Source organism: Myzus persicae, unplaced genomic scaffold, assembly GCF_001856785.1.
Source record: "Myzus persicae strain clone G006 unplaced genomic scaffold, MPER_G0061.0, whole genome shotgun sequence".
Lineage (NCBI taxonomy): Eukaryota > Metazoa > Arthropoda > Insecta > Hemiptera > Aphididae > Myzus > Myzus persicae.
This window is the reverse complement of record NW_019103915.1, coordinates 120,251-142,351: the sequence shown is the minus strand read 5'-3', so window position 1 is coordinate 142,351 and position 22,101 is coordinate 120,251. Positions and strand designations below refer to the sequence as shown.

The 22,101-nt window shown below is 27.3% G+C and overlaps 1 protein-coding gene across 9 annotated transcripts in view; it reads right to left on the bottom strand.

Moving 5' to 3' along the window:
- Window positions 1-22,101, bottom strand: part of LOC111036280 (MAP kinase-activating death domain protein) — a 33,430-nt gene that overhangs the window by 6,210 nt on the left and 5,119 nt on the right. For 5 of the 9 annotated variants that reach the window (XR_002604753.1, XR_002604754.1, XM_022318270.1 and 2 more), the window contains exons 2-30: window positions 18,174-18,798; window positions 16,871-17,039; window positions 16,623-16,764; window positions 16,108-16,201; window positions 15,756-15,907; window positions 15,536-15,680; window positions 14,815-14,976; window positions 14,460-14,591; window positions 14,290-14,360; window positions 14,092-14,224; window positions 13,819-14,021; window positions 12,970-13,421; window positions 12,750-12,872; window positions 12,432-12,640; window positions 10,834-11,010; window positions 10,263-10,703; window positions 9,134-9,365; window positions 8,938-9,033; window positions 8,725-8,864; window positions 8,494-8,652; window positions 8,201-8,380; window positions 6,650-6,782; window positions 6,058-6,224; window positions 3,970-4,146; window positions 3,649-3,799; window positions 3,418-3,547; window positions 3,129-3,345; window positions 2,739-3,011; window positions 2,041-2,220 (exon numbers count right to left, since the gene is read on the bottom strand). Coding sequence is in view for 7 of the 9 variants with exons in the window: in XM_022318270.1 (XP_022173962.1) it covers window positions 2,041-2,220; window positions 2,739-3,011; window positions 3,129-3,345; window positions 3,418-3,547; window positions 3,649-3,799; window positions 3,970-4,146; window positions 6,058-6,224; window positions 6,650-6,782; window positions 8,201-8,380; window positions 8,494-8,652; window positions 8,725-8,864; window positions 8,938-9,033; window positions 9,134-9,365; window positions 10,263-10,703; window positions 10,834-11,010; window positions 12,432-12,640; window positions 12,750-12,872; window positions 12,970-13,421; window positions 13,819-14,021; window positions 14,092-14,224; window positions 14,290-14,360; window positions 14,460-14,591; window positions 14,815-14,976; window positions 15,536-15,680; window positions 15,756-15,907; window positions 16,108-16,201; window positions 16,623-16,764; window positions 16,871-17,039; window positions 18,174-18,353 (5,220 nt within the window). In the remaining 2 variants the exon portion in view is untranslated. Of the gene's footprint in view, window positions 1-2,040; window positions 2,221-2,734; window positions 3,012-3,128; window positions 3,346-3,417; window positions 3,548-3,648; window positions 3,800-3,969; window positions 4,147-6,057; window positions 6,225-6,649; window positions 6,783-8,200; window positions 8,381-8,493; window positions 8,653-8,724; window positions 8,865-8,937; window positions 9,034-9,133; window positions 9,366-10,262; window positions 10,704-10,833; window positions 11,011-12,431; window positions 12,641-12,749; window positions 12,873-12,969; window positions 13,422-13,818; window positions 14,022-14,091; window positions 14,225-14,289; window positions 14,361-14,459; window positions 14,592-14,814; window positions 14,977-15,535; window positions 15,681-15,755; window positions 15,908-16,107; window positions 16,202-16,622; window positions 16,765-16,870; window positions 17,040-18,173; window positions 18,799-22,101 lie in introns of those variants that run through there. The other 4 variants (XM_022318269.1, XM_022318268.1, XM_022318273.1 and 1 more) reach the window with 4 other exon arrangements.

Here is a 22,101-nt window from a genome sequence, read left to right as displayed (position 1 = left end):
AATTAATATTATTATATAATATCGTGTTTCGATAATCATTATATTATCGACCTGACCGAGGACCATCTCAAAAGTTTCTTAAACTTTGCAGTTAATAGGAGGAATAACAACAACACGACGTGTTTATCTGACTGAAATAAAACATTCAATTTAATTCAAGGCGATAACAATAAATTATCATACCGTTGTATACATTTATTGATATATATATATGTATTCATATATCTATATATTATGTATTCATATATCTATATATTTTTATAAATATGTAGATAAAAATGAGCGTTAAAACACGTGTGAAGTATAATATTTTAACGAGCGTGGTGTTATTAATAAAACTTTGAGAATAAAAATAACAATAAATAAATAAATTATAAAGCGTATTGAACATTCTGAATTGTTAAAAAAAAAAATGTAAATATAAATATCCAAAAATATTGAATATTGAATATACTTATACAATACGTCTCAGAAATAATAATTATGGTCCATTCAAAATATCACTCATGACTCATATTAATTATTTAATCAAAACAAATTTGGGATAAAAAAAATATAAATAAAACAAAACTATCTGCTGAAAACAAGTATAGTTTTTCTCCCAAGTTTGCTGGTATAAACGTATAAATAAAATACATTTATTCGTTAAAGAGACATTTTGAATGGTTCTGTATTTCTAGGACACACTGTATATATATATGTATATACAATCACACAAAATAAAATATATATTATGTAAATATATATAAAAAAAATATATAGATCAGAAAAGATATAAAGTATCGCATGCCTAATTTTCTGTAAAAATCGCGTTAATAGAAAGCTTTATGAAAATGTACACGCCTATTCACGACAATGATATGATAGTAGGTAGGTACTAGGTACTTTTTATTTTATCGTGTATACATCATATTGTATTAAGTGTAATTAATTTATACCAACGACCCGAATTTTAAGTGGGATAATTTCGAATATAAATAGATACTATGTAGTATACATAAATGTATTGCAGCTTCATTTATGTATTTATTGTGTTAATGTTCTAAAATCAACACAACAATAATGTTTTAAGAAAGTTTTGAGAGGTCCTTAAAAATATATAAATTTGTAGTAGTAAGTCGTAATTAACAGCTTTCTTTGTATGCAAGTTTAGTAACCATAATATAGTTAAAAGAAAAAAAGTTTTTTTAAATTAAATGTGTGGGGTATTGAAAATGGTATATATATATATATATATATATGTATATAATATGTACATTGATATAACTTTTTTGAAAATTCTATAGAATAGAAAATATAAGTAAGATTTGAAAAGAAGTTAGAAAACTAATTTACTACCAAAAGTAAAACAATATTTCATCATCATAAAATTATACATTGAGATATCTGATGTATTGTAGGTAGGTACCTACCTAATTTTTGAAATTTTGTTATTGTAATTATAAAAAAATGAGAATTAAAGGACAAGATGTTTAAAAATGTAGTAATCTTTTAATGATTGTTATTTATAGATTTCCATATTTCATGTAATATTTATATTGTTATAGGTAAACATTCCTTTATCCCATTTATCATTGTTATTACTTATTAAGTTACATGAAGAAATATTATAATATATACATATATATACCTATATAAACTTTTTTTTCTTTTAACCACAAATTTATTGAGAAGGGAGGGTTTAAACAAAATACTACCAATAGAAATAATAATAATAAAAAAAAATAAACATATAAAAAAAAAATAAAATAATGTCATTAATAATAATCAAAATAATAATGATAATATATATATATATATATATATAAAATAATCATAATAATAAAATAATAATATTAATAGTAATATTGTAATAATAATAATAATAATAATAATAATGATATTGTATTAATAATAATAATAATAATAATAATAATAATAATAACAACAGCAACAACAATAACAATAATTTTAATAATAATAGTAATAGTAATAACAATAAAACGCATAATAGTAATATATATCATTGTTGCTGCGACATGCACTTTATTTATTACTTACCTTACTATCAGCGAATAATAAACCAACACCTTCCATGCAAACTTGTAGTATACCACCTTCCCCAGTTGCCATGTCTTTAACGGGAAACTCGCCTCCTAATTCAACTCCGGGAATGATACCTTGTCCTCTCTCTGCGGCCTTTTCCATGGAGTGCTTAATGCGTGCATACAAATCTTTGCACTGTATAATAACGTAACATTTAGAATGAAAAATATACTTAATGTTTCTTAAAAAAGTCTTAGTGTATAAAAACACCAATAATAGGGTGGACAGTTTAGTGTATCATCGTGTAATTTAAATAAATCTTAATTATTACACTATCAAATTCATTACTATTGCTTAAAGACAAAACCCTACAAAGATAGAGTAGATTTTTTTTAACAACCTTAAGGCTGAAAAAGCTTAAGAAACGCTGCTCTAACCAATGTTTTAATTGTTTGTGATGTAGAAAAAAACGATAAATATTGAATATACTATTTAAACAGTATATACTCTATATAGTTGTAATAGACAGCTACTATATAATCTCAATATGAAAACAATGATAGGGGTGCTAGTCTCAATACTAAGTACACCCAAGTCCCATCACTCCCTAATTGTACCTATGGGGTTGAAACTTGGATAAAAATGCTAGACTCATTTAAGTTCACCACGTTACTGAATATATTTATTAGGTAGGTACTGTAATTACCACTTACTTTTTTTGTATAATATTTGTTCAGTTGAAGTTGACCACCATTGGCGGTTCTCCAAAGACAAAATATTTTACTTCTAGGGCTGTAAGTCATGTTTACAATGCGTTCATACCACCATCTACTGACAATCACTCCGCTAACTGATCTCAAAACTAGTCCGTCATCTCTAACTTCTAGGAATAACAATTCACCAGTAGAATCACCACAGTGTACAGCAAAGCTTTGCCTATGTGCCTGTCTTGAATTTGATGGCTTCAAGTCAACGTCATTTCCATTCTATATAGTACAACAAATAAATAGTTTTGTTTTAGTATTAATTGAATGATAAACTAGACTTAAATTGTTAAATCTATAATAGGTAAATAATTGAGCATTTTGGAAGTTTGAACTTACTAAATTAGATAGTTGAGACATGAGGCTCGTTATTTCAGTTGCGTAACAATTTGTCACTCTACTTTTCCCGACTAGAGTTCTAACGATTTTCATGATACTTTCCTTAGGAACATTTACCATGATCATAAATGCAATTAAATTATATATCATTATGGACAGAAGCTTATCTTCATCATATTCTAGGCGTTTCCGCTCACTTTGGTTTAGATTTTTATACCTATAAGACAATTATTAAAACATCAACAATTCAAAAATATATGTATATATCATAATGATTATTTGTATAAACCTTTCCATCATTTCTACTGGTCCTTGGTCCATGCCTATCATGTCTCTCTCTTGACTAACAGCATCAATAAATACATCTTCCCAAAATTTTAATTGATTCCAAATTGTACTTCGTTCTTTTCCCAGTATACCTTTATAACATAGTTACGGCACTTTTTAGTTTTATAACCATTATATTATTTATTTTATAAAATTAATTTATTATTTTTATGTATTTTTAATAAATGTATACCTTCAAACAAATAAGTACGTCCCGATTCTGGACTAGGGGACCCAGATGCAGTATTCAACAAATTACCTCCATGGTATCGAAATCCAGAGCTTAGTGATGATTTACTGGACCAAATACTTTGAGTGCGATTTTTATTAGTTGCTTTAAAAAGCTATAATGGGAAAAATGTATTTTCTATAATTCAATTGTAAGTAAAGTTTAAAATAATTTAGGTTTTGTTAGGTTTATTTTTAATTGTTAAGTATTTGTTTTAATTAAAAAATATACCATACCTATGTGTTTTCTATTCATGAAATAATTTAGGATTTTTATTATACTTACTCCCGTATTATCAAGTTCGCTGTCAGATACAGCACTTCGAAAGAATGATGCATTATTTCTGCTGTTATTACTTGACATCCGTTTCAAATAAAACGATGGATTATTGACTAGAACTGCACTACTGTTACAGCTGGATTCATCTGATACTACTATCGGCCCAATGGACGATAATTCTCCCTAAATAAGTGAATATATGTACTTTTAGATACTCTCCAAAAATCTTTGGTATAAATTATTTTACCATCAATAACGATTCATTACATCTAATTCAAAATACGTACCTGATGGCATTGGTATATCCATGTTTTAATTATTACATTTAAAAATATACGAATCCAAAATTTTAATAAATTAAAGGTAGGTGCAGTATTATTTTGGGGTATAGATTATTAAAATGCGTTTGCATTAAAAATGTCTGTGATGACTATATATATATATGTTACTGCGAATGTCCGCAATTGGTGAGTGCTTACAGTCACCGGTTAATGTCGTCATACACCAAAGTCATTGGTGAATGTTGGCATATTGATTATAATTGTACTGTTTGTAAACATTTACTAGCGAATGTCGACGTTTATATAACGATATTGGTGAATGTTGGTAATGCCGATGTTATTTAATCTGATCTCGTCCAACATTCTAGTACCTACCTATTAAATAATATACAACTATACAAGGTATTGTACAAGTTGATCATTTCAATAAAATGTTTAACTATCTCACATTCTCACCCTGCGACTTATTATATCTGGATAACCGGCATGCCATTATATAATGCCGCGTTAACATTTTTTATGATATTGTCATTCGACGTAGTTACAGTGTTATCGACTATCGTAGTATAGTGATTTGCACAATAACCAAAATATTTATTTTTTAATGGAAAACATACGTGAAGTATTTTATAATAAATTTAATAATTTAGTATCTAAAAAATTAGGTACCGAAAATGGTGTTATAAATAAATTATACACCAGAAACCATTTTTCAGTGTGTAAAGAAAATTAAAAATCAATCACTGATGTACATATGGATCAAAAGATGTCCTCAAGGCAAGCTTCTGCATCAAATTCATCAACCGGTGGGCAAGGGTATACACGATGTAATTGCAAAGCGCAACCTATGCCAACATTAACCAAAATCCTTATGTAAATGTCAACATCCACTAGTACATGTCTATATTATTTTAATTTTTCAACATTCATCAATTTATTAGGTGTATGTCAACATTCACTAGGTGATTGTCAGCACTCACCAATGCGGACATTCACAGTAACATATATATATAATATATATATATATATATAATTGCTCTCAATTATCAAAAAAGAAATAATATAAAAGAATACAAATTATCCAAAAACTTTGTTATCTCACCCAAACACTATATTATCACTTCAATCGTCAATGCTATTTCTTCGAATTCTTCGTGATTATGAAGCAAATAGTTGATTTAATCTGCTAATCGCCCCCATAATGGCCTATTCTTAACTGTTTCCAACGTATTTAGAGTCGCATTTAAAAATTTGTCCTGAGATGCAATTTATATAGCCCTTCAATATATTATATATTAGGTACACTTATTTATACTCCACATAAATATTTTCTAGAAATTCTTAAACTTTCAAAACTTTTTTTTATATTTTCTTTTAAGTATGAGATATTATGTAGCTATAATATAATGAATAATAAAATCACAAAATCTTTTTTTGCATTAGAATTGACAACATTTTACGATCAAATTATAAAAAATATTAGATACACGATATACTTTTTAATACTTTTTGTCTTGAAATTTAAATTTTACTTATTTAAAATGTAATTTTTTTAATTTTGTCAAATTTAATAGTTCAAAAGTAATTTTTATCATATTAAAAGTACCTAATTACCAAAATATTTTAACTAAATTCCTACATTTCCTCATAGTGTAATTCTCTAACGAGTAAGATATTTTCGAAAATTTTCATTCGTAACATTTATAAATCATATATCTTCTAATATATTATAAGTGAAAAGTAATTTAAATTATATACACAATTTCCATTGTTAAATCATATAATACACAATAAATTTAAATATGTTATTTACTTCGTTTTCCAAAAAAGGGTTTGTTGAAATTTGTTCTTGTTTATTGTTATCAGTATTCATTAAATCATTGAATGTTTCATTTAATGAAGGATTAGAAGTTGATCCTTCACCATCGTCAACTAATGAAAATTCGTGGGAAAATTTTCCAGCTCCGCTATTTTTACATTCTAACAACAATATTGATTAGTATAATGATTTAGTTCAAAATTATTAAGTTTGAGAGAGTATGTTCAAGTATGTATATATTAAAAACAATGTGATTCTTTTAAAGGTACATTCGCATTTTTTCAAAAAATAGATATTAACAGGTTTTGGCAATATTTATTTTTGTGTACAACTTTATTGTTTCCACAAGACCCACGTCATCGTTTTGGCTGGTAGCTTAAAATACATGTCAAATTAAACAGAAATAACCTATATTTTAATATAATAGTCAATTTGATGAATGGTGAACAATGAAAGTATATTATTAAGGTTAGTACTTATTCTTCCTATTGCCCTTGTATACTAGGCCACTAGGGTTAAAAGAATCACCTTGTATATTATATTATATAATATGTTCTTCGTAGTTAAACATATATACGAATTTTACCAGATAATCCAGATGTACTGGTTTGAGAAGATTTCCTGGATATTTGATAAACACTTGACATTGGTGAACCAGCAATACTTGGACTTTGCAGTGGTGATTGTACATTTTCACGGCTACTATATGGACTGGACATCTATATGTAAAAATAATAATGAAATAGATGGATACATAATTTATCTATAAATTCTATAAGTTAGGTATATTTAATTAACAGTTTTCAGAAAAAATAAAATAACAAAATATTATTTTAAGAATAATTTTAAAGAACCTTAAAAATATGGCATTCCAGTCAATCTGATCTACCATGGTATTTCTTGTAGGAATGTGTACCTACTAAAAACTTTGCAGAGATAATAAATACCTAAAACTTTTTAGATCTTTCTTTTGTTGTAAGTGTACAGAATAATAGACAAATTTTGAAGTTGAGAAATTGTATTATTTTTATGATACAACACAAAAACTATAAAATATATGTTTTCTACACAGATTTAGTTTATTGCTCAATTGTAATAACATCACCAGTAGAAAAATAGTGACACAGCATCAAATAAATTTACTTAAACATGTTTTTCATTGGCAATAATCTTTTATTTGTGGAGCATTAAGAAAAGAAAGTTTTATATACTCTAATTACATTTCTTTATATACTTTTAATATATACTAGCTGTACTACCCAACTTTTCCCAAGAAAAAATCAATAAACACAAAATACAGCACTTGGTATAATTCGGTTTAAGCGTTAGTAACCAGAGTTCAAGAGCAATTTGGTGTTGGTTTACCTCATTTTGTGCTTTGTGGACAAATTTGGATTGGGTAATATAGCGTTTGCTGTATTTCAGGCTTTAAGTGTAATAACTGTAAGAGATAATTGGCTTATGTGTACCTCCATCCAGGAAAAAATAAACGAATATGTTTTTAACAAGGTCAAGTGAACATGTTGTGAACTGAGTTTTTCTGAAGACATTTTTTTGTATAAAAGTCGCTATAAAAACCAGACAAATGGCATCATGGCTATTCATGTGGGTGTCCTATTTCATTGCTAAATTGTCCAGGGACAACAGTTGGGTCTATAGAAGTATACTTAAAACCTTGTCGGATAACCAAGCTCTATCCAATTGTGAAAACCCACATTCGATTCCATTCAGTGGTTTTAATCAATAAGAGTACCTAATAGCATGAAAACCAAACCTCATGTATAATTATACATAGTCTTAGTAGAAACTAGAGAGAAATAGAGATTATACAACAACATGTTTAATGTTATTATAATAATATTAACTGTAGAACCATGCTTAGAATTGTTTTTTTTATGCCTTATTAAACCACTCAAAATATAGTTCTCTATAATATTTAAATAATTCTTATTTTTTAAATTCTATGTACTTATCTAATTGCAATTTAATGTTTTGGATTAGAACATATTTTCCAATAATAATTAACACTTACTTAAACGTATTTCATTGCAATTTATGATAACATACACATCTGTTTAAAACTAATAATTAATCTATTGTTCCATGCAACATTAAAATATAAAATGTGAACATTTACTTGAGATTCAAAGCCAGTCATAGATATGTCTTTGGCCCAATAATGAGTATGAGCTATTTCTAATACTTGGAATGCAGATGCTAAACCACCTCCACATTGATTGCCAAAAGATACTTCTAATCCATGGATAATTGCTAGTAAGGCTTTAAGCATTCCTTTCCAAACAAATCTATTTATATACTAAAGGGGAGAAAATACAATTTTAACACCATAATAATTAAATGAATATTTATTTAATTGCAATAAATTATATCAATGAAATAATTTATAACAAATATGTGTTAAATTATTACCACATCATCAATGTGATCACTTGGACTAATTTTATTATCCAATGTCCGGTTAAGTTTACTGACTACTAAATTTCGGTATCCCTCTTCTTCCATTAATTTTTTGAATCTACTGAGTTTCAGCCAACCTATCCCATCTCCATCAAGAATCTGTTTTGTTACCTAAAATTTACAGTTATCAATTAGTTGATATATTCATTTATCAATTAAACATGATTAGTTGGTGCATCATACATCCTTTAGAAATGTTTCATTGTCCACGTGACTGTTAGGTTTGACTGATTTTTTGTTTGGTATTTTTGATGTTTCACTTAGTTTTCTTGGATTTGAGTGACGAATCAAACTAGATTTTTCTACTAAATCATTACGCCCGGCTGAAAAAAAAAAAATATTATATACATAAATATAATGATTTTTTTAATGTGTTAGAAAAAAAATTGTATTTACCTTTTGTTGGAAAAGGTCCAGAGGAAGTTCGTTCTTTAGTTTTAGTCACTGGCAATGTAAGAGACGATTTACTATTTTTTTGTTGTTTATTACCACCTAATACATAATTAAATTTCATAATGTAAACATCCAAAATTACTATTAAGCATTTTCTGTGCAACTAAAAAATGTTTGTTATTTTTTTTGAAATCCTTACCAAATAAATCAGTAAACATGCTTGTTGTTTGATTTGCCAATCCATTTATATCATTTGATATATTTGAAAAAAAATCTTTTGTGGCACCAGTACCCATCGATGTTACTGATGATTTTCTAATTTCCGAAATAGAACCGGTTGAAACTGGATTGGTTGGCGGATTATTCTCATTTATTTCATCATCAAAACTTAGTTGTAAGCTTGAAGACGTAGATTCACCCAATAATCCTACCTATAAAATAAATATGAATTTTAAATCAATACAAACAATGACACACAATAATAAGTAATATTATGTATGTTGTTTATATTATATACTATATAGATGCACTAAGTAATGTTTATTTATATAAATATACTATGTATAATAGATTTCAGAGTAGAACTTACAAAGTTCATATAACTTTCAGTATTTTAAACTTAAGTAAAAAACAATACAATAATATAGTTGGGCCAACCTGTCCCAAAATGATTATAAAATTGAGAGTTTAGTTTATGTGAACAAAGATGTATTTAAATGTGTCTTATATTAACTATAGTCTATAATTTTAATTTACGTCAAAAAACATTTTTATCTGAAATTTACTGGATTGAATTTATCACATAAATATGTATACCTGAAATGTTTTGGGTTCAATTTACGTTTGTTCAAAATTAAATGTTATATAATGCTCATTATTTTTATAAGTAAAATGTATTGTATTTTTGTACTCATCTAAAAATAATTTTTTCTATAACTTTTTACTGTAATTAAATTTTTCTATTTAATTTATAGTTATTTTTTTGCAATGCATAAGGTGCCATATGATATAAGTAATTTAGTGAATACCGTATTTTCATTTAATTAATATCATCAGTATTAATGGAACTCTTTTTTTCAAGTTCCTCAAATGGTCGAATGAAAAAAAATTGTTTTTTCTGTATATTGACAATTTTTTTTTTTTAAACTATGTGTACAGAATAATTATGAAGTTACTTTTAATGTTTTAGCTTATATTTTGGTAATAAAACTACCTATTAAAAAAAATTTAGAAACGGCTAAAAACAAACATTGACATTGAAGGCTTAATAAATAATATAGGGTATAGGTATGTAATTTTCTATACAACTATACAAACATAATTCTTACTTTAAATCCTTTTTTGGATGCTACTTGTTTTGCACTTTTTGTGAGATCACCGATTGTGCTTTTTCCAACATATGTTAAATCATCAAAAGTGTTTTTACTAACACCAGCCGCTGTTTTACTGGCTTCAAATGCACTTTTACTAGCTTCATGTACAGATTTTGTAGCTTCACCTGCAGCTTTCTTTGCTTGAGTGGTTAGTTTGTCCGCTACATGAGCTAGTATTCCTCCAGCTCCTTCTTGACTACTTTGCCTAGCTGTTTCTCTAACAAGTTCTTTTGCTTGAAAAGCAAAATGTTCCAATATTGAATTGTTTTGACTGGATTGTCTTGTCAACTGTTGGTGTAAGCTACTTAAACTTCCCTTTCTTGATGTGGGTGGACTAGATATAATATTTTGTTTCTTCTCTGTTGTTACCGGTAATGTTTGATAGAACTCTGATGACTAAAATATAAAAACAATATCCGAAAATTAAAATTATGTTAAAATGAATGCTACTTATGTAATTTAATAAATTTTTGTACAATTTTTATAATAATATAATGTTAAGTATACAGTTTTAGTTTCAACTTACTGTAGATGTTTGAGATGTAGGTCTAAAATTACTATTTTGTTTTTGTGCTACAACTACATGGTTTAAAGCAGAATCACTACCACCTGTGCTACGTCTGCTTAGAAGAAGTTTGTTACCCGTTGCAGTCGCAGTCAACTGTGAAGGTGATTGTTGCAATTGGCTACATCTAACGATATCCTACAATTTAATAAATATATTTGTGGATAGTATTTATATTTACTACCTGCTTTTAAAAATGTGCTTAATTTAGAATGTATATTGTTAAGTTCTAAAAGGTCGGAGAAGCAAGAGGTTATAAAGTTAAGAAACGTTAAGTCTTTGGAATAAAGTAGTTATATGATAAAATATATATTTTACATTTCTAAGTATTTAATTTAACTATTTGAGAGTAGCAATTTAAGCACATTCATATTTCAATATTTCATAAACATTAAATTTCAACAAATGTGTTATTCTATAGCTTGTAAACTTGTATGTATTTTGTTAGTTACATCGTAGGCAGATTGCACATCATACAAAGGTCAAGATTCGAGAAATTACAAAGTTAACCATACCTATGCATTAAAAGTATATTTACTATTTTAATAACTATTAGTAAGAAATTTTTTGAATTTTTTAAACTGATAATTCTAAAAACTATGATAGCAGACTTATAAGAAAAAATTGTATATTAGGTAAGTAACACCTAACAAACTTGTGGTCAATAATAGTGGCAGTTTTAAAATCAAACTAAAAGGGTAATTGGTAACCAATATAGTCACATGCTATTTTACTAATAAACAAAAAAATCTGAGTCTTAATAAGTTATTTTTTGTAGGTAAGTTACTCTTAATGTATCTAAATATATTTTTGACAATAACATACACATTAATAATGCAATCTCAATAAATTATTTACTCTCTAAAATCTTTTACTCATTTATGTGCTCAAATTGCCGCACTCAATTGACGGGCTGCTGAGTTTTATATAGGTTTAGTGTCTATTGTCTACAGTTTACGAATACTAGATAAATCTAAACATAATAAGAACAATAATTACAATATTGTATGCATTGCTAGGCACTGAACTATACTGTTATTATATTTTATTAATTTTCTATTTCATAGCAATTGAATGCATTTGTTGAACAATTAGTTTAGATAATATGACAAATAATTCGAATAGAAAATTATTACAATAATGGTTGTAGGTACAAATATTCATGTATAGTCTTTCTAAGCCAACATTTTGGACATGAATTTTTGACCAATTTAATAAAATGGAATATTATTAAATAAAAATTGTAATTGAATATATTAATTATTAATATTAACCACTAATAAGCTTGTATACAATATTAAAATACCCACATATAATATAATATATCCAGTGAAATGTTTTTTGTTATAATATGTATTTAAATTATTTGTAACTTTACTGAGTAACTCTATTCTAGATTATTATGTGCATTAGTAGATATAGTTTAATAATTTTGATATGACGCTTATGAAAGTCAATTAAATTATAGATTATCGATCTTTAAAAATTCTGATTTTATAGTTATGTTCAAGCACTCGTTTATAGTTTAGGACTGTAATAAATTAATTAAAAATACAAACTATTATAGATTCGGGCTTAAACATAGGCGAGCTCATGTCACTGTGGCTACTGGATGGCGACGATCCAATAGATTTACTGCCAATTGATTCTATGGTCCCGTCTTCATCTGGGCTATCGTCTGAAGTCATTGGGAATTGTAATGTTATTGGAGGTTCATAAGCAGAGTGTACTCCTTGTACTATTGGTCCTATATTGAGTCTTTGACTTTCTAAATAAATATAATATATTCGTTTTTGTATAAAGTTTAAGGCAGTAATACAGGGTGTATTTGAATATTAATAAATTATATAATATTTACGAACTATTGCAATAAATACCTATTTTAAGAATTTGTTCGCTAGTATCGTTGACTTGAAAATCTTCGTGATAAACTTCTGGTCTCTCGTCTTCACTGCTACTGCTGTTGCTACCGTCACTGTCAGACCGACGACTCCCATCAGCTACGAAAATACGAAATGAGTAGGTACTCACCTATCTATATTTGTCTCTTATATGTTATAAAATATCTAAGTATTTATTTATCAGAAATACAATTACCTAATGCCAAAGAAGGCCGGTTAGAATTTACATTGATATTCATTATATTTTGAATTGAACAATTTTCTTGCCAGACGGTAAATACAACAGGCTCTAAGGTATTCGCAAACCATTTAAGCTTATCGCCAATCATAGATGGGTCGTTAACTCCGGTTTGAATTCGTTGGAAGACCACATTGTTTGGTGTCAATGCCCATTCGGCGAAATAATCAACTGCTTGTGTTCGAGATAGTTGACATGTGAAAAGTGACGGGTTAGGCCTACTCTTCAGAAAAGAATTGATTTGAAAGAATACTACAGGTCTAGGGTAGAGCCTTAGTGTTCTTGAATGTTCTGTTAGGTTGGCTAATACGTCGCCGGACAAAAAGAAACGAACCATAGCCACCCTAATTGCAATATCCACCGAATCGATATCGACTGTGTTGTACGTTGAATTTGTTGAGGTTTGTCTTCTAAAAAAAATGTGCCATGTTAAGATCGTAGTATTGAAGGAAAAATAATTTGTAAAAATGTCAACTGTATATGTATATTCCTGCCTGTGTATGAAACCCCTGCAATTATGTCATTGGACATATTATAAACAGCCATGTTGAATAAAAAGTAATAACAAATGTACCTAACCATTTCCCCGATAACAGTAATAGTTTCAAAAATCTGATCTGAAAATACTGAATTTAGCATAATATGTGATTTTCATTTATGATAGTACAACAATGTTTTTAAATATAGAATAATGTTAAAAATAAATATTAAAAAATTGATTTTGATATCAGATTCTTTAAACATGTCTATCTGATGTCTATAGCTTTAACAGCAGAACTCATTCTAATGAAAAAATATTATTGCTACCTTATTTCGTTTCCTCGATTTGTACCGTTATCAGTGTTTATCGTATTACTTCTTGATTGAAAACTTTCCATTTTTCTTTTTGAGTTATCTTCGACTGTACTCGTAAATTCCATTGCAGGCCGCGTTGTTGACATAACTTCATTTTCCGGAAAACTATTTGTTGCTTTATTGTTAATATTTATTCTCGAAAGTCCATTTAAAGCCTATTTTAAAACAAATTAAATAAAAATGAATTATTATATTTACAAGTTTATTTGTTTTGATGATAATTACGGATTTTAAATTATTTTTCAAAGTTAATGATTCAGACTTGGGCAACTGTGGTATAGCATCTTCTCGGTTAACAACTATTGGAGGTGTTATTTTATTCGAATCCAAATCTACTATCCAAACGTCTTTAGGAAATCTGAAACACAAAATATTGTTCATTGTAATACCAACATGTTTGTTACTAGATTATTCACAACTAACCTGAAATCTCGTTTTGTTAAAAAAAAACTGGACGGAACTCCAACTACATAAGGCACGGGACTCTCGAATAGCTGAAAGTTACACAAACAGAGATTCATTTATATAATTTATCATACAAATGCATGTATGAAATAATATATTCATTTATTGTGGCTTTTTCATAATTATACCATTTCTGATTTTGGTAGACTTGTAGGCAGCAATGGTATTACAGTAAACATGTATTGCAAGGGATACATAAGGGCCACCAAAGCCATTACTGACATAGTGAGAGCATTATAATCCTTTGATTGGAAGACGACCTAAAGTTTATAGCAACATTAGTAAAATACACTGCAGTTGATAATTAACAGAATAATTATTGCCGAGTTTCATGAACAATTTATCAATTTGATGAACCAATCATGGGCCACTAAATAATTTTTAAGGGACCATCAGCTCAATATTGATTTGTTAAATGTTTAATGATTATTCCTGCAACCCGGCATATATATATATTAAGTAAAATAATATGTATTTACTCACTTTACTTTCTAATAATATGATAGTTAATACATAGAGGCAGGTATCTACTCCCAACAGCTCTAATGGTAAATGTAAAGGGAAATCAATCAGTGAAAACCTCGTGTGGTCGGGTAACGCGAAGGCTAATGGTAGCTGTCGCTCATTTTGTGAAAACAAATAAACCTATACGAATATAAATTACAACAATTTTAGGCATAAAGTTATATTTTTTTTAGTCCAATCAAAGTGTAAATGCATGATCAACTTAAATCAGCCAATTGTCTTAAGTATAAGACAAATATAAAACCGAATAAAAAGTTTAAAAAAATTAATATTTTTGCTGATTGTGTTTTGTACTCTTAGTTAGGTTCAATACTTAAATCTTCAATTAATTGACTCCTATACGTCCTATATGAATCAATTCTTTAGAAATTTAGGAAAAATAAAACAAAATAATGATGGTTCAAAATTAAAATACTTTATACTTTACAGTATTTATTCCGGAAAAATTTCAAGAGTTTATGAAATTATGATACTTGTGGATAAACTCCATTGACCATAAATATTAAAATTGAACACAGACAGGAGAGTGGAGATTAATAAAGTAATACATAGTAATTAATTAAATGGCAATTGATCTAACCAGTACCCAATAGTCCAAAAATGTTTATTTAAACATTAATTTTCAAAGTATTATTTTTCAATTTGTTAAATTAAGAGTCTGTGTGATGATTGTTCTTACTTCCAGTTTGGTTTTTCCAGGTACAGGAACTGGAGTGCTGAGCAAACGTAATATCCACATTTCAAGTTCTTTGATAAATTGTATAATTCTAGGTGAATTTGATTGAGTTAAAAATCCAGTCAATAAACTCCATATACATTCTTTTCTATAGGCAAAATCGTTCATTATAAAACAGAAAATTTGAAATTTGAAATTTGTTAAGTGTTATTTTAATATGTACCTTTTATGTCCTTCTTTTCTGCTACGATTAATTTTTTTATTGCAAGAATCAATAAGGCTTTTTAAATAAAACAAACATGTACGAAAACTAGAAAATAAAGGATGATGAGAAAGAAGACACAAAGATGTAAGAGAATATAAATCTTGGGATTCCTGAAATTTACAACAAAAATTAATCATTTTTTATAGGTATGGAAATTTTATGAACATTTAAATACTTAAAGGTATGAACATTTTTTTAATGAAATAGACTAATTTTATGAATTCTTTGACTGTAAATAAAAATACATAATGTGTTCAAAACTTCAAGTATCTACTTCAATTTGTAAGAAAATCAATAATTGAACACTTACGGGCTGTGATGAAATATTTTGTGTAACCTTATCATTTGATTGATCTGAGGAATGTTCTTGAGACATTGATTTGCCAAAAGAAGTTGTAGAATGACTGTATATAAAACAAATAAATACATATTTTGGTATCAAAATATTTGGTTTAAGATATTATATTATTTGTTTTACTATAATCACCAAGATAAAAATATTAATTTATTAAATACCTTAAATAAAAAAGTAAGTTTAAGTTGAATATTAAATTTGTATGAAACTACAAATATTTATTACAAGATATTCTTAAGTTTAACATATTTTAAACTCATGAATAGTCATAGACCTAATTTTATTTTTAAAGTAAACAAGAGTTTTTAAGTTTAGGTTTAATTAACTAATAAGCATTTAATGCAAGGCAAAAACTGCAAACTAAATTACGTGTTGAATTTCAACAATGAGACTTTATTGTTAAATCTATATTATCTATATTTTATTTTCAAAATTTGAAGTTCTGTTTATTAAGTTATTTTTAACATTACCATCTTAAAAATACCGACGAATGATTGTTTTGTGGATCCTTTGCACTCTGTTCATCATTTATGTTGATATTCTTTGAAGTATTTGTATAACATTGACCAACACGTCTATAAAAATTTACACACACGCCATACCTAGTTCGGGCTATTGGGGAAAAAAATATTTATTAAACAATAAAATAACGTAGACGTGTATAAGGTATAACAGTAGTATTAAAATGATTAGATTTCTCGAACTGAATTATACTAACTTGTATCTTTATCCGTTAGTGTAAATACAAATGACGTAACTTTGTTCGATTCAGATCGGCTATGCTTGAAGGAAACACACCCTTCTGGTTGACAAAAATATGACATTGTTTCTGGTAATATAAAATCTTTATGATCTTCTGCAGGATACCGTCGGAGTAATTCTGGGTTCTAAAGTTATCCAAACCATTAAGTTAATATAATTTTATGCATTTTTAGTAGATATATCATTATATAGTTTGCAATAAAAAAACTTTTTTTTAATTAACATTCTTTAAGTATGATGAACAGTAATAATTTTAATAATTAAGTAATCATAATTTATAGTAATACAAATAATAAGAACAGCTAGGTGGGAAACTTATATATTTTTTACTAGAATTTAGCTGTGTTTGAAACTTCAACGATATTTTCTGAGATTATAATTAATTAAGATTGATAAAATGAGTGCGTTTTAATGTGAATTATTCATCAAAATTATTTTTATTTACATTTTTAAATTAATTAATTTTATTTTACATTATTATAATGGCTGAAATTAGAACTTAGGGTGAGATAAAATTAAAATATTATGGTGGTTTTATTTACGTGCGGTCTGTGGTCTAAATTACCAGTCAACGGACAAATATACTAGGAATGTCAAAAATGATGTAGGAAAAAGTTGACACAGACTATACAAAGCGAGAATTATTACTGCGTTCAATATTCCTGAAAATAAATATTATTTCATACTAAAACCAACATTGGACGATCATGATATGACCCCAACCAAGAAGGTTGTGATTCAGGGATAGTCAATCTGAGGATCAGCCGCAACTGCCACCTGCTCAAATATTAAAATCGTTCTAGAATTTTGATTCGGGAAAAATACCATTATGAAATTTCGATTTGGGAATAACGATGGGTAACTTCAATATCATAGAATTAACAATTGTTTCAGCTTTTAAGTAGGTAACCAAATCCATAAATTGTAAATGTTAATTTTTCTATAAATAAAACAAGTTTTGTTTTTCTTAGCAGTTAATTATCAGGGCCCTAAGCTTAAAGTAAAATGTTCGAAAAAATAGAGAAAATCTAACTCATCTCTTCTTCTCTGAGGCGTCATTAAAATAAAATAAATTGAATTATTTTTCAAGTATCAGTTGATATTTTATCACAAAATAAATACTATACACCCTAGATGGTAGGCAATACTTACATATGGTCATATAACCATATAGGTCATTTAAATTTTGTATTTCGCCTGACAGAGTTTCTTGAATGATTAAATATTAAAGAATAAGATACAAAAGTTATTGTAGATACCTGAATATAAAAGTTTTCATCGTTACTGGACACCGTTGAACTAACTCCGCTGTATTCGTCATTGTTGCATCCATTGTTTTGTAACTCGTATAAAGAACTTCTTTTTGAAGAATTGGGATGAGCTCCGACGATAGCTAAATAGTCGATCAGCCGAGGGCAAAAGAATTGGCTCTCGCTCATAGCACGTAAGTGTAATTTTGGTATAATATAAATGTATTTTTGGATAACTAAATGTACTGTCTAAGCAGCTTTATGTAACAAAAATATAGGAGTTATATCACAGTTTGGAGTGTTTGTTTTGTCTTACGTATTTACATACATATAATAAGTATTGCTCAAGTTTAGAGTTTAACAAAAAAAGAACACTATGAAAAATTCAACATGTAATTATACAGTCGTGAGATCATCACCGGATAGCCCTGCCACCGAAGTGTTTGTATCATAATAAAAAAAATTATTATGATTTGAATATTGAGTGCTGTTATTATGTTACATTGTTGAAGACATTTTTTTCATAAATCTTCGTAGCAGCAGCTAAACAGAATTTTTGAATTGTTTGGAAAACATATTGACATTTTTCGTCGGTCATAATCAAGCATTAATAGCCATTCATAAATTGTAAACTCTGTAAAAATATTATTTAAATCATAACATTATAAAATTATTCATCTTATATGATAAAATACATGTCGATCAGGTTTTTACACATTTTAACACATTTCAAAGTTTCAAACTCTTTCTAGTGTACCTACTATTGATTAAAATAATTATCAATGTATTTTGCATGATCTGTACCTACATTTAAACCCTCTATAACAGACTATTATCGTTTAATAGTATTTTTGTCATGCACATTTTCGGAAAAAATGTAAAAAAAAATGAATAATCATTTATGTGCGTCAAAATTCAACGAAATAAACGAAATAAAAAAATGCAAATATGCGTTATGCTTATGAGAGTTCTAAATATGCACTTTAATATACCCATAAAAATGTTAATAATATGCATTTATTTCATGGAAATTTTTTAAATATGCATTTATAAATAATTCAAAATATTCAGAAGGTTTATACTATGATGTATATAAAAAACAAAATTATTTGATGACATTATAATTATATTATACAGCATATCTTTTATTTCATAAGCGTTACATAATACTCATAATAATTAATTGTAAAGAAATACATAAATCTAATAAATTAAACCTTACTTAAATGTACTGATTTGACGATACACGATATACTGATTTCTAGTAAAATAATTTCAGAGTAAAAAAACTAAAATTTAAACCGTCTTGATAATAATGGCACAAATATGGCGATCAGCTAATATTTTTAATAATGGTACATTGGTACCTACTAAATTTGACTATTACGAATTTGGAAGTAATTATGACATAGCTGGTGTAGTGTAGAATGATGGCGTTTTCGCTAAGGGTCAAAAATATATCCATGGTTGCAATTCCCCGGAGGAATAAATACATTTTGATAGATATGTTATAAAGTTTACGAAGTCTAGATGAGACGATGACTCTCGAGGCTCAAACCGAAATTCTAATTAGTAAATTAATGAAGGTGGATAGGTAGTCTTCTTTTATCATATCCAGAATAATATATACTCCAGTAATTATACAATAAGATAGCTGCACTGCATTAACTGCTATTATAATATTATATTGTATTGTATTACAATTATTATATTTACATGGTAGACTACGTGATGGAACAGTGCAGTAAAAAATCCTTTCACGATTTTTACAAAGTATCTAAGATTTAACAATTGAACAAAAGATTTATCTTAAATTTGTCTAGGATCCTATAAGAAAAAAAAGTTTACCGGAATGTTAAATTAATTTCCGTAAATTAACGATTTTTCATAGTACGATTTTCTTATTTTGCTATAATTTAAAAACCAATAACTGTAGTTACTTTAAATTTTCACTAAATGCTTTTTTCATTATTTTCTATTTTTCCTTTTTTAAAGACTGAACGTGAACTTGAACAAATTAATTTTTTTAGTGTAATTTACTAATATAGGTACACAATGACAATTTCAAATGCATTTTATTAGACAAAAATGTATTCAACCTATTATAGAACCAAGGCCTAATAGTTAAATAAATTACTTCAATCACAATAATATCATCAAATATACTTAATCATTTTTAGGCTGATAAACCACCTTCACTTAGAATCATTTTTCGTTAGCAATGAAATTATATTATGACATGTACAACACAGCGGTACCTACTCACTTGACACTTGTCCACCTTTTTAATTGTTATATTTTTATAGCCCTGCATTTTTATTGTGATTCATGAGTATTATTTTATAGGGTAAAATATTTGTACAAAGATAACCTTGTTTGTTTTTAATTGAATTGGTTCACCTCCGTAGTTTTAAAAATAGATTATTTTATGTCAACAGTAGATAATAACTAATAAGCCACCCACAAATATTTGCAAAAAGAATTATGATACTTAATTTTTCTGAAAGTGTTTGTTTGACTTGTCAGTATGAAATATAGTATAGGTACTTATACTGTACAAATACAACTCATTCCCTAAATAAAATATTCTTTTAAATTAATTATTCGTTATATTAAATTCATTTTAAATGATGGGATCGGTAAAAAACCACACAACCTGATAAATAAATAAATTAAAAGTTTTGCATTCGTTATTGAATACCAAAGGAGCTGTGTAAAATCTAACAAACAATAATAATATGATTAAAATAAAATGCACGGTAGACGGAAGTACGGTATCCATCTAATTCGTAACGAAAACTAAAACTTCAGTGTGTCCATCGTTTGATATAAGCCTATCGCACTATTATATATAGATATGTACTAACTACTAATGTACTATACGTTTAATGTATATTGTAAGTAATAATATTGTATATTATGATAGTGTTATCTGTATTATTTTGACGCCCGTTACTTCGCTGCGTCACCCATCCACTCAATGGACATGACTCGGAATTATAATATACGTTTATTATAGACGTATCTAATTTTCTCCAAAATGCGATGTTTATGGTTGAGATACCCCTGTAATCAATTAACCTGGCTACATTCATTTTCTAGGTCATAGTTAAAAATAAAATGGTTTTATAGTTTAGAACAGTTTTTATTAGTTTTATCAGCTGTTATTTATTATTAACTTAATATGTTCTAAGACAATCTATATTAGTTTTAATAATAGTTTTGCTATTTCTGTTAACAATTATTGTTATCTATCATCCACCCCATTTGGACCAAAGTTGAAGTATTTAAAGTTTAAAGGGATAACCCTCAAAAGTTGTTTTACATTTTAGGTACCCACGAGTTGTGCCCATAATATATCAATATCGCTTATAACAGTGCCACTACCGTGCTTTTTGTCTATATGGCAATATTATTGTAGAGATGACGTATAAAAGTATAATGATGATTGACAGCAGTAGGTAGGTATCGACAGTATCGTTATCCGTCTATAGTAATAAACTAATAAGTAATGGCCAACGAGTAATAACTAATACGTAATGAAAAAACTCGAACATGATATTATATTCGAAGTAATAAAGAACAATAATAATAATATTATATCGTTCAGCGAGGGTAAATGGAGGTAGCGTCGCAAATCAATAGGTACCTACAGTTCAAAATAAATTTTTATGGAAAAAAAAATATTGAATAAGTTTATAAATGTAACCTAGACTTGTAATGTCAACATATATTGTACGAATAATCAAAATTACTTTTGTTTGTCTGATGATGATGGCACTCATCAAAATATATACTAAGAAGAAATAAGGAAAATAAGTTGGAAATTCCATAATAGTATAATATTATACTATAATATATCTAATATTATTTATAATGAGTTGAAGAATAATACAATTCTATTGAGACCAACATATTCATCTAGTGACTTATTGGT